Source organism: Bombina bombina, chromosome 4 (genome assembly GCF_027579735.1).
Source record: "Bombina bombina isolate aBomBom1 chromosome 4, aBomBom1.pri, whole genome shotgun sequence".
NCBI lineage: Eukaryota > Metazoa > Chordata > Amphibia > Anura > Bombinatoridae > Bombina > Bombina bombina.
In genome coordinates, this window is record NC_069502.1 from 455,068,163 (window position 1) to 455,080,517 (window position 12,355).

The window sequence follows — 12,355 nt, forward strand, 5'->3', positions numbered from 1 at the left end:
GGCTGACCCCATATGAGAATCAGGCTGGAAAACACTTCCGGATGGAGTTCCAACTCCCCCGGGTGAAAGGTCTGCCTGCTCAGGAAGTCCGCCTCCCAGTTGTCCACCCCTGGGATGTGGATTGCCGACAGACAGCAAGAGTGGGTTTCCGCCCACCGAAGTATCTTGGCTACCTCTGTCATTGCTAAGGAACTCTGCGTTCCTCCCTGATGATTGATGTAAGCCACTGAAGTTATGTTGTCCGACTGGAACCTGATGAACTGGGCCGAGGCTAACTGGGGCCAGGCTAGAGGAGCACTGAAGATCGCTCTCAGTTCCAGAATGTTTATAGGTAGAACAGACTCCCTGAGTCTTTAGGGAGCCCCAGACTGCTCCCCATCCTAGAAATCTGGCGTCTGTTGTCACAATTACCCAAGAGGGTCTGCGAAAGCAGGTTCCCTGGGAGAAATGATCCAGAGACAACCACCTTTTAAGAGAATCCCTTGTCTCCAGTTCCAGTAGTATTCGTGGAGACAAATCCGCAGACTGAGCATGTCTAGCTGCAGAGGTCTGAGATGGAAACGAGCGAATAGGATGATGTCCATTGCCGCCACCATCAGTCCGATTACCTCCATGCACGGAGCCACTGATGGCTGAGGAGCGGACTGACGTTCTAGGCAAGAATCGAAAATCTTTGATTTCCTGACTTCTGTCAGAAAAATCGTCATTGATAGGGAATCTATTATGGTTCCTAAGAAAGTTACCCTTGTATTTGGAACTAAGGAGCTCTTTTCCAAATTTACCTTCCATCCGTGAGTTCGCAGGAAGGATAACAACATTTCCGTGTGGAACCTTGCTTGTTGAAAGGATGGCGCCTGGACTAGGATGTCGTCCAGATAGGGCGCCACTGCAATTCCCCCGTAATCAAAGCACCGCCAACAGAGATCCCAGAACCTTTGAGAAAATTCTGGGAGCTGTGGCAAGACCGAAAGGAAGAGCTACGAATTGGAAGTGTTTGTCTATAAAAGCAAACCTTAGAAACTTGTGATGATCCCTGTGAATGGGAACATGCAGGTACACGTCCTTAAATCCACTGTTGTCATAAATTGACCCTCTTGTACCAAAGGGAGAATGGAACGGATAGTTTCCATCTTGAAGGCCGGTACTCTGAGGAATTTGTTTAGACTCTTGAGATCTAAAATTGGTCTGAAGCTTCCCTCTTTTTTGGGAACCACGAACAGATTGGAATAAAATCCCAGAGCCCGTTCCTGCATCGGAACAGGAACTATCAGTCCCAGGTCAGAGAGGTCCCTTACACAATGTAAGAATGCCTCTTTTTGTCTGGTCTACAGATAATCTTGAAAGCAGAAACCTGCCTCTGAGAGGAAAACTTTTGAACTCTAGTTTGTATCCCTGGGACACTATTTCTACTGCCCAGGGATCCTGAACATCTCGAACCCAAGCCTGAGCGAAGAAGGAAAGTCTGCCCCCTACAATATCCGGTCCTGGGTCGGGGGCATGCGCTTCATGCTGTCTTTGATTCAATAGCAGGCTTCTTGGATTGTTTTCCCTTATTCCAAGACTGATTGGGTCTTCAGGAAGGTTTAGACTGTTCCTGTTTGGAGGCGGAAGCGGAAGAATTTTCTTTGAAATTTTGAAAGGAACGAAAATTATTTTGACGTCCCTTTAGCTTGTTTCTCTTATCCTGAGGGAGAAGATGACCCTTTCCTCCCGTAATATCAGAGATTATTTCCGTCAAGCCCGGTCCAAACAAGGTCTTCCCTTTGTAAGGAATCGCTAAAAGTTTATACTTAGCTGACACATCCGCAGACCAAGGTTTTAACCATAAGGCTCTGCGGAATAAAACGACAAAGCCTGAAATCTTTGCTCCCAGCTTGATAACCTGTAGGGAAGCATCAGTAATAAAGGAATTAGTCAAATTTAAGGGCTTTTATCCTATCCTGAATCTCATTAAGGGGAGTGTCTGTCCTGATAGCATCAGACAAAGCATCGAACCAATATGCCGACGCCGCGCTAGTGACGATAGCAATGCACACTGCAGGTTGCTATTGAAACCCCTGGTGTACGTACATCTTCTTGAATAATCCCTCTAATTTTTTATCCATAGGATCCTTAAAGGCACAACTATCCTCTATGGGTATTGTAGTTCTCTTGGCCAGAGTGGAAACTGCCCCTTCAACCTTGGGTACTGTTTGCCAAGAATCCTTGATAGAGACTGCTATGGGAAACATCTTTTTAAAATATAGGAGAAGGAGAAAAGGGGATACCCGGTCTCTCCCATTCCTTAACAATGATCTCAGTAGCTCGATCTGGTACAGGAAAAACCTCCACCAAGGAAGGTACATCAATATATTTGTTTAGCTTACTGTATTTCTTAGCATTAACTACGACCGTGGTGTCGCCGTCGTCCAATGTAACTAAAACCTCCTTGAGTAACAGACGGAGGTGTTCTAGCTTAAACCTGAAAGATACAACTTCAGTATCAGCAAGAGGAATTACACTGTCAGAATCTGAAATTTCACCTTCAGATGCTACTAAGGTATCCTCCTCAGGCTTCTGGGAGGAGGCATTCGAAATAGCAACAACTGTGTCAGAAACCTTGCTTACTGAATGTCTGTTTTTCCTTTTACACTTTCCCTGTAACATGGGAAAAGCAGACAATGCATCAGAAACTGCAGAAGACATGAGAGAAGCGATGTCTTGCAACGTAACCCCAGAAGGAGTTAGAGAGGAAGCGCAGGGCACTGCTTGTGTGGGTGGTAAACTTTGGGACGCTTGAGGAGAAAGCTGCGGCATATATTGAACATTGTCAACAACATACGCCTTGGAACATGTTGGCTCAGAAAAAAGTCTATCCCTATAATTTAAAGTCCTCTCAATACATGAGGAACAGAAAGGGATTGGTGGTTCCACATTGGCATCAAAACAAAAAGAGCAAGGGACAATTTGCAAAGCCTCGGTCTATTCTGACTCACAATGGATCAAATTAGCAATAATAAGTTCAATTTTTTATAAGAAGAAGATTTGAGAAAAAAAAACGTTACTGTCTCTTTAAAATTTAAACCGCAACTTTTTTACTCCCAACTGCAGAATGCGGTATTCAGTTAAATAAGAGAAAATAAAACACCTCTACACCTCAGCTCTATGCTGAGGTGCCTACCTGCCCTGCAACACCGGAGTTTAGTCCCCTTTAGCAGCCAAACGATACGGACTCCAGCAGCAGACGATCTTAGTTGAGTTCCCATCCTAGAATCACATGGTTCCAGGAAATCATGCGTTTCTAGGCAATCCCTTGAAACTCAGTCTCCTCCGCTCTCAGATGCAAGTAAAATGGCGCGTAATACTGAGATTACCGCCTCACTTAGCTCCGCCCCTCGTGGGCGACTCAAAATAACAATCTCCCGGTCTGTATATTTGTTAAAGTTTAACCGCCGAGAGAAGTGGAACCGCCATAATTTAATTAATAAGCAGCAATCTCAGCCCAGTACCTGCATAACAATGCTGTCTAAGAGTCCTCTCCAACAAGGAGAGTTAAAAATGTCCCTTGTGAAAATAAAGTGCTTTGCAATAAAAACGGCCCTTTCTTTCCTTGTACTTTGAAAATAAAGTGCCCACTTTTTCTGAGTGACTTGCCTTCCCAGAAATAATTAAAGTCAGCACTTACCTCACAAATCTGAACGAAGCAGGGCAGCTCACCAGGTTTGAGAGGTCCTCTCCCTCACATAGACCTGTGGAAACAAAAAAAGACTGAGTATTTCCCCTCAGGCTTTCATAATCAGGGCAGCATAAAATCTATGGGAGGCACAGTGAGAATTATGTCCCACAAATTCCCACTGCTCTAAAGCCACCACTGCTCTACTGAAGAGACTGATATGGACTACGGCTACACCCTAGGACAAAGCAGCACAATCTTGTACTACTTTAAAAATAATAAACTCTTGATTGAAGAATCTTTTCTAACACCTAATTTACCACCTCCTTGCTCTTAACGTAGGCAAAGAGAATGACTGTGGTGGGAGGGAAGGTGATATTTAACAGCTTTGCTGCCTCCTGCAGGGCAGGAGTGATATTCCCAATAGTAATTAGATGATCCGTGGACTCGTGTCATTAAAAAGAAAAAGCTTAGATGCCTTTTTCAAATAAAGATAGCAAGAGAACAAAGAAAATTTGATAATAGGAGTAAATTAGAAAGTTGCTTAAAATTGCATGCTCTATCTGAATCACAAAAGAAAAAAATTGGATTTAGTGTCCCTTTAAGGAGTTAAATCAACACACTTTCAAAAAGTGATTAAACATCTTGATTTCCCAGAATAAATGCAGCAGCAATTAAACTGCTTCATCACTCCCTCACCTAGGTACATGTTCTCACATACAAGAGGTATACTACTTTGCAGTAATAATGATTAACCTAGCTACTGAAAAAGGCTGTATTGGCATATACCACACAGCGTTAGGGGAGAGATAGTGCAGGTTCAAATCTTGCTGTACCACCACCACTCTCACCAGAACAAGTAATATATAGTGCACCAGGGTCCATTATTTAGGGGCAATGGCACTTGGTATTTATAAAGTCCTGATTTTATGCATTGGCGAGATGTTTCATAATAATCAAAACTGACCAGACCAGTGGTGTCTGTAGGTAGTTTCATACATACATTACAACACCGCAAAAGTTTGCACACAGAACTAAATGTTTTAAAAGCTTTTCAAAACGAAGTTTAAAACTAAAGCAGTCCAGGGATACACCCCTTGAAAAGCCTCTCCTTTATTTGGTATCTCACATACAAGAGGTATACTACTTTGCAGTAATAATGATTAACCTAGCTACTGAAAAAGGCTGTATTGGCATATACCACACAGCGTTAGGGGAGAGATAGTGCAGGTTCAAATCTTGCTGTACCACCACCACTCTCACCAGAACAAGTAATATATAGTGCACCAGGGTCCATTATTTAGGGGCAATGGCACTTGGTATTTATAAAGTCCTGATTTTATGCATTGGCGAGATGTTTCATAATAATCAAAACTGACCAGACCAGTGGTGTCTGTAGGTAGTTTCATACATACATTACAACACCGCAAAAGTTTGCACACAGAACTAAATGTTTTAAAAGCTTTTCAAAACGAAGTTTAAAACTAAAGCAGTCCAGGGATACACCCCTTGAAAAGCCTCTCCTTTATTTGGTATCCTTTACTATTGCCAATCCAAGATGTCAATGAGCTCAGGCACTGACCTAAGAAGGAAACCAAGGTCCATGACTGTAAACAGAAAATTTCAGACTGCAACATACATTCATGTAAAGGGAGAGGCATTCCAAACGCTCAAGAGGGGCGGAACAAACACAATTTGCTATGATTAAATACAAGAAAAGGTGACAAAATAAATAATGAATGTATTTTTCTTTTCTTTTTTTGTCTCTAATTAGGCAAGCAGGATTATCAACATAGGTTGCATCTGGATTTAATTTAAAGATATCAGGGGGAGGGAGTTTAAAATTAAAGCTCAACCCAACAGCACAGCAATAGGTAACAAGGTTACAGCACAACGGATATGGAAAAGATATTACTGACCTGAAGAGGATAAAGCCAAGTGACTCCACAGCTGCTCTTCGTACATCATCATTAACATCACTCACCTGCCACAAAGAAGAAGTAACAATAAATGTATTGCACAGCCCCACACCAATACACATATTTAAATGAAGTGCATACACATAAATACAGTACCCATAGATGCTCTTATACTCACAGCCACATGCAGGAGCCGTCGGATAGCCTTATTATTTCCAGAACCACAGTACGCCATGGCCACAGTATACATCCCTGATCGGCGCAGAATTGGATCCTAAGGGAACAAAAACACACTATAATCTCAGAAAGAAATGTACATCCTCAGTTCATAGCAGAAAGGTCAAGGGAAATATTTACAACTGTAGCAGCAGATATGACTGTACAACACTAATATTTATATACACACCTCCCTCAATGGTTCACGCAAGAGGAACACGATACACATACATGGCAAAGTATATGGAGTACTTTTGATGGCAAAATTTCCCTAAATACAGAGTATTTATATTGCTTAATGTCTGCTTTGGGGAATAATTCCAACCAGCAAAATTCAAATTGGCTTACAACTTGCTTGTCCTTGGGGGTTTTATCATTTTATTAGGGAGCATGACATGCCAAGATCCAGGGAGGTAAAACAGACATCCTATATATTTTGAAAGCAAGAAAAGCTAGAAACCAGACACTTGAATAAATGTCTTGCAAGACGGAGGTTTTGTAGTTTTTTTTAGACAGGTTGAATTGGCTTGCTTTTAAAGTAAAGAGTTTTTTAACTAGGTCAAAAAGAAGCACTTTGTGCACTGCTGGTCTGTGGGTTAAAAGCTCACAACTCCATAGGTAAACTGTGACATAACTTATAAGGGTAAAGAACAAAACATGTTTTGCGTTTTTCTTTTCTCTGCTCCAGAACATCAGTTTTACAAAATTCACTTTAAAATACCCTCTTTTGCAACATGGAAAAAAACAAAAAAAAACACAAATTTCCATTTAAAGGGAACGTAAAAGTAAAAATGTTTACATAATTCTGCACTATGTGCAGAATTATGTAACATTATCCTAGCAACTCCTTCAAAAATGAGAGAGATGAGAGATTTACTTATGTAGTTTTTTCTTTCTTCTCAAAAGCGCATTACGGCCGCACTGTCTAACCACAGTGTAACCAATCGTGCCATTGAACTTAATGTAGAGTTCTGGGTAAAGTCAGTATTCTGTAAGAATAAGCTACGTGTCAGAAAAGACTACACTAGCACTGTGCATGCGCTATTTGATGTCACCGCATTCCAAATCAACATCACAAGCATGTTAGAAATGCTGTGATGTCCAGGGCGCATGACGAGTTATAGGGTAGCTTTTCTAACGCCTCCTAGACTGTTTGCTTACCCGCATGCACAGTCACAGAGGTATCTTATTCTGACAGATTTTTTCATTTCTACACAATGACTGCAGGAGGCAGCAGCAATAGGGATTAAAAATATATTCTAACCTGCTTCCAGAATCTTATCATTTTAACCCCTACAGGTGGGGGGGGGGGGATACATTTTTACCTGCCTACAGATTATTCAATGTTTTTCCACTCTTTACTTTTGTAATGCAAAATTGTAGGGGTTAAAAATGTATTTTGACCTTGCAAATTAAAATATCAGTCATCATAAGCTACCTCTGTGACTGCGGCTTCTTCCCGAAGTTCACATGCGCAGTCATCATATAACATGAAAAATTCCACCAAAATAAGCTACCTCTGTGATAAGCAAACAGTCACAGAGGCATAGCTTGAGGAATGTCCCCATCGTCATAAAAAGCTACCCTATAATTCAGCATGTGCTCTTCCAGGCCACAATATATTTCATATGCCGATTTGGAATGCGGTGAAATCAAATAGCTCATGTGCAGTGCTAGGGTAGCTTTTTCTGATGGGTAGCTTATTCTGACAGGACACCGGCAGAGCGCTACATTTAGTTCAATGCTGCAAGGAACTTTTAAGAGGAGAAAAAAAAAAAAAAGTTCTATGAGGATGGCGAGGAGTGGCAGGATAAGTATACCTTTGGGGGGATAAAGCTTTTAAACCTCTTGTTTTTAAAGGTGTTGCTAGGATAATGTTACATAATTCTACACATAGTGTAGAATACATAACTTTGTTTACGTTTACTGGCCCTTTAAAAGGGAATACAAGTATTTTTACTTTTTTTTTTTTTTTTTTTTTTTTTTTAATAGCAGTGGGTCTATTTTCAGTGGCTCACAAAGAGTTAACCTGGGCCCACTTGTTAAAACAAATTGATCCCACTACCACTAAATTTTTCTATTGTAACCTTTGCTACTGTACGAATACTTACTACAGTTACATAGTTAGAACAGATAAATGATTAATAAACTAAAGAATGTCCATATAAATTAAGGTAGAGAATTTATAGTTGGCTTTGAGAAAAAATTTAATGAAATAAGAATGGAGATATAAATTTAGCCATTATAATAATATTCCTAACATTTAAATCTTAATGGCTTGCTTGGTTCCATTAGAGATCTAATTTGCTTAGATCTCAGTGTATCACTAGATAGATGAGACTGCACTGGATTTTTTTTCTTTAAATAATGGATTTATAGTGTTTAGAAAAAAGCCGTGCCTGCTGCCTGCTGATGTAATGTTGATATTACATGACGCCTGGTGCTGCAGTTTTCTGAGATTTTATAAAGTAGATATGTTTAGAGGGAAATAAACATCCAGTACTTCCTTACTGTAACCACACTCGCATGAGTGGGCAGACAACAGGAAATCTAAATGTGTATAGCATATTAATAAATTAAGTAATAAACATTATATTGAAGAAATAAACATTTTATTAAAGCAATTCAATGCACTGAATCTAATGATGGAGAAAATTGATTTTATAAACAGCTATTAAAACAATTTGGTTTCTGTTGAACAGTAACAATTGAATGGAATTCTTCGGCAGTTCTGACTATCAACATCAGCAAAATCTCATACAAGTTTCAAGACCATCCTATGTTGGTAATCTCACTGGTTAGACATTTCAATTTGCAGTGAAAGCAACTTTAAAAGGGACAGTTTACCCAAAAAAATTCTCCCCATTAAATTGTTCCCAATGATCCATTTTACCTGTTGGATAGTATTAAATTATTTACAAGCTCGTTTACCCTTATTTTAGCATTTGAAATAACTGATTTAGCCGGTGGTATCCCCACCTATACTGAAGGGTTCTATAACAGAGTCTAGGCTATTGACACAATCATATGTAAACACAACCATCAGAAGAAATTACACTCTTAGTAATTAAATAATTTGCCATTGTTCTCTCTAAGAGGGATATTTATCAAGCCGTCAACCACAAATATGCTGGAATTCCGCAGCGTAATTGTGGCGAACTTGATTCGACCCATTTATCAAAGCCTACAGACCGGCAAAAGTTTGTGACGTAACATACGATCCGCCGGTCTCAATCCGACACAGATCGATGCTTACTTCATTACAGATGTTCCAAATACAAATTCGGCACTAGCTGACAACTTTTGCAAGTTAACAAATTTCTAACAGGTACGCTCGCCACTATTCCGGCCCAGCTTAACTGGTTTTCAATCCGCCACCCTGGAGGCCGCGGATGCCATAGGAATCAATGGGAGTCTGAAAGCAGCAAAAGCTTATGTTCGATGCTGCCAGAAATCCAATTGATTTCTATGGTAGAAAACAAATTACGTTTACACCTAACACCCTAACATAACCCCCGAGTCTAAACACCCCTAATCTGCCGCCCCGATATCGCCGCCACCTACATGTTATGAGCCCCTATCCCACCGCTCCCCAACCCCGCCGCAACTAAATAAATATATTAACCCCTATCCCGCTGCTCCCAGACCCCGCCGCAACTGTAATAAAATTATTAACCCCTAAATCCCTGGCCTCCCACAACACTACCACTAACTAAACCAATTAACCCCTAACCCGCCAGCCCCCCACATCGCCATAAACTAAATTAAACTATTAACCCCTAAACCTAACAACCCGCTAACTTTACATTATGATTACCTCATCCCTAGCTTATAATAAATTAAAACTTACCTTTAGAATTAAAATAAACTATATTAAAATATTAATTAACCTACCCTATTATCCTAAAATTACATTAAACTATATTAAACTATTAGTTAATCTACCCTAACTATTATACTAAAACTACATTAAACTAACAATTAAATTAACTATATTACATATTTAAAAACCTAACCCTACTAAAATTATTTAAATCTACAATTAAAAATTACTAAGTTACAAAAAATAAAAAAAGTAAATTTAAGCTTACCTGAAATTAATTTCTTCTATGGTAAGACGAGTCCACGGATTCATCCTTTACTTGTGGGATATTATCCTCCTGCTAACAGGAAGTGGCAAAGAGCACCACAGCAGAGCTGTCTATATAGCTCCTCCCTTAGCTCCACCCCCCAGTCATTCGACCGAAGGTACAGGAAGAAAAAGGAGAAACTACAAGGTGCAGAGGTGACTGAAGTTTAAATCCAAAAAATATAATCTGTCTTAAAATGACAGGGCGGGCCGTGGACTCGTCTTACCATAGAAGAAATTAATTTATCAGGTAAGTATAAATTTACTTTTCTTCTATAAGGTAAGACGAGTCCACGGATTCATCCTTTACTTACACAATTTAACAGTGCAAATAAATAACTAACAATAAAACAGATAAAAACAGTGGTAAACCAAAAATGAGAAATCAATCCTGTAGAATAAAACCGATAGCCTGAGTGGTCTGAAATAGTCAAAAATATAAATTATGCAATTCCAAAAAAGTACGATGTATCAAATCCTGTTAGAAAAATAGAAGTGCAACTCCAATATTAAACCTTTAGGTAATCCTATTTGTGGTGAAAGTCAAATCCAAATCAGTGGCGAAAGTCTAATAAAAAATGGCAAAAGGCGTGAGAAATATATCGAATAGTAATCCACCAATGATGATCAAAAAACGACGAAATAAGTGGCATACAAAATAGTGTTCAGGAGAAAAATATAAGAAAATATAAAAATGAAAAATCAAAATCAATCCTCAATCTTCAAACAAGTGCAAACAATAACTAAGAAAGTGATCCTGCGGTGAAAAAATAAAGAAAAAAGGCTAGGGAACTGACGATCCACCTGTGAAAAAAGCAAAACAAAATATAGTGTAGAATGTCCTAAACAAATGACAAATAATAGAATAAGGCTTACCAGTGCTGGTATACGCGTTTCGGCCCGTGCTAGGCAGATATCTGTCCCTTTAAGGAACTAGCTGATAGCCCCTTCTCCAATCCTTCTTGGAGAAAGGACAAAATCCTAGGAATCCTGATCTTACTCCATGAGTAGCCTTTGGATTCGCACCAATAAAGAAATTTACGCCATATCTTATGATAAATTTTCCTTTCGAGCCTGAATCAAGGTATCTATGACCGACTCCGAGAAACCCCACTTGGATAAGATCAAGAGTTCAATCTCCAAGCAGTCAGCCGCAGAGAAACTAGATTTGGATGCTGGGACGGACCTTGAATCAGAAGGTCCTGTCTCAGTGGCAGAGTCCATGGTGGAAGAGATGACATGTACACCAGGTCTGCATACCAAGTCCTGCGTGGCCACGCAGGTGCTATCAAAATCACTGAAGCTCTCTCCTGTTTGATTCTGGCAATCAAACGAGGAAGAAGAGGAAATGGTGGAAACACATAAGCCAGGTTGAACGACCAGGATACTGCTAGAGCATCTATCAGTACTGCCCGAGGATCCCTTGACCTGGACCCGTAACGAGGAAGTTTGGCGTTCTGACGAGACGCCATCAGATCCAATTCTGGTGTGCCCCATTGCCGAATCAATTGTGCAAACACCTCCAGTTGGAGTTCCCACTCCCCCGGATGAAAAGTCTGACGACTTAGAAAATCCGCTTCCCAGTTCTCCACTCCTGGGATATAGATTGCTGATAGATGGCAAGAGTAAGTCTCTGCCCATCGAATTATTTTGGTAACCTCTATCATCGCTAGAGAACTCTGTTCCCCCCTGATGATTGATATATGCTACAGTCGTGATATTGTCCGACTGGAATCTTATGAATCTGGCCGACGCCAGCTGAATCCACGCCTGAAGCGCGTTGAATATCACTCAGTTCTAGAATATTTATCGTGAGGAGAACCTCCTTCTGAGTCCACAAACCCTGAGCTTTCAGGGAATTCCAGACTGCACCCCAGCCCAATAGGCTGGCATCCGTCGTCACTATGACCCATGCTGGCCTGCGGAAACACATTCACTTGGACAGATGATCCTGTGACAACCACCAAAGAAGAGAGTCTCTGGTCTCTTGATCCAGATTTATCTGAGGAGATAAATCTGCATAATCCCCATTCTACTGTTTGAGCATGCATAGTTGCAGTGGTCTGAAATGCAAGCGAGCAAACGGAACTATGTCCATTGCCGCTACCATTAAGCCGATTACCTCCATACAATTAGCCACTGACGGCCGAGGAATGGAATGAAGAGATCGGCAGGTGGATAAAATCTTTGATTTCCTGACCTCCGTCAGAAAAATTTTCATGTCCACCAAATATATCAGAGTTCCCAGGAATGGAACTCTTGTGAGAGGGATAAGTGAACTATTTTTACGTTCACCTTCAACCCGTGAGATCTTAGAAAAGCCAACACGATGTCCGTGTGAGACTTGGCTAGTTGGTAAATCGACGCCTGGATTAAGATATCGTCCATATAGGGCACCACAGCTATGCCCCGTGGCCTTAGAACCGCCAGAAGGGACCC

The 12,355-nt window shown here is 40.6% G+C and overlaps 1 protein-coding gene across 1 annotated transcript in view; it reads right to left on the bottom strand.

Moving 5' to 3' along the window:
* The window catches only part of PSMD1 (proteasome 26S subunit, non-ATPase 1), a 318,662-nt gene that overhangs the window by 252,784 nt on the left and 53,523 nt on the right, over positions 1-12,355 (bottom strand). Inside the window, exons 15-16 of the mRNA XM_053710308.1 lie at positions 5,750-5,845; positions 5,572-5,636 (exon numbers count right to left, since the gene is read on the bottom strand). Of these exons, the coding sequence (XP_053566283.1) occupies positions 5,572-5,636; positions 5,750-5,845 (161 nt within the window). The remainder of the gene's footprint in view (positions 1-5,571; positions 5,637-5,749; positions 5,846-12,355) is intronic.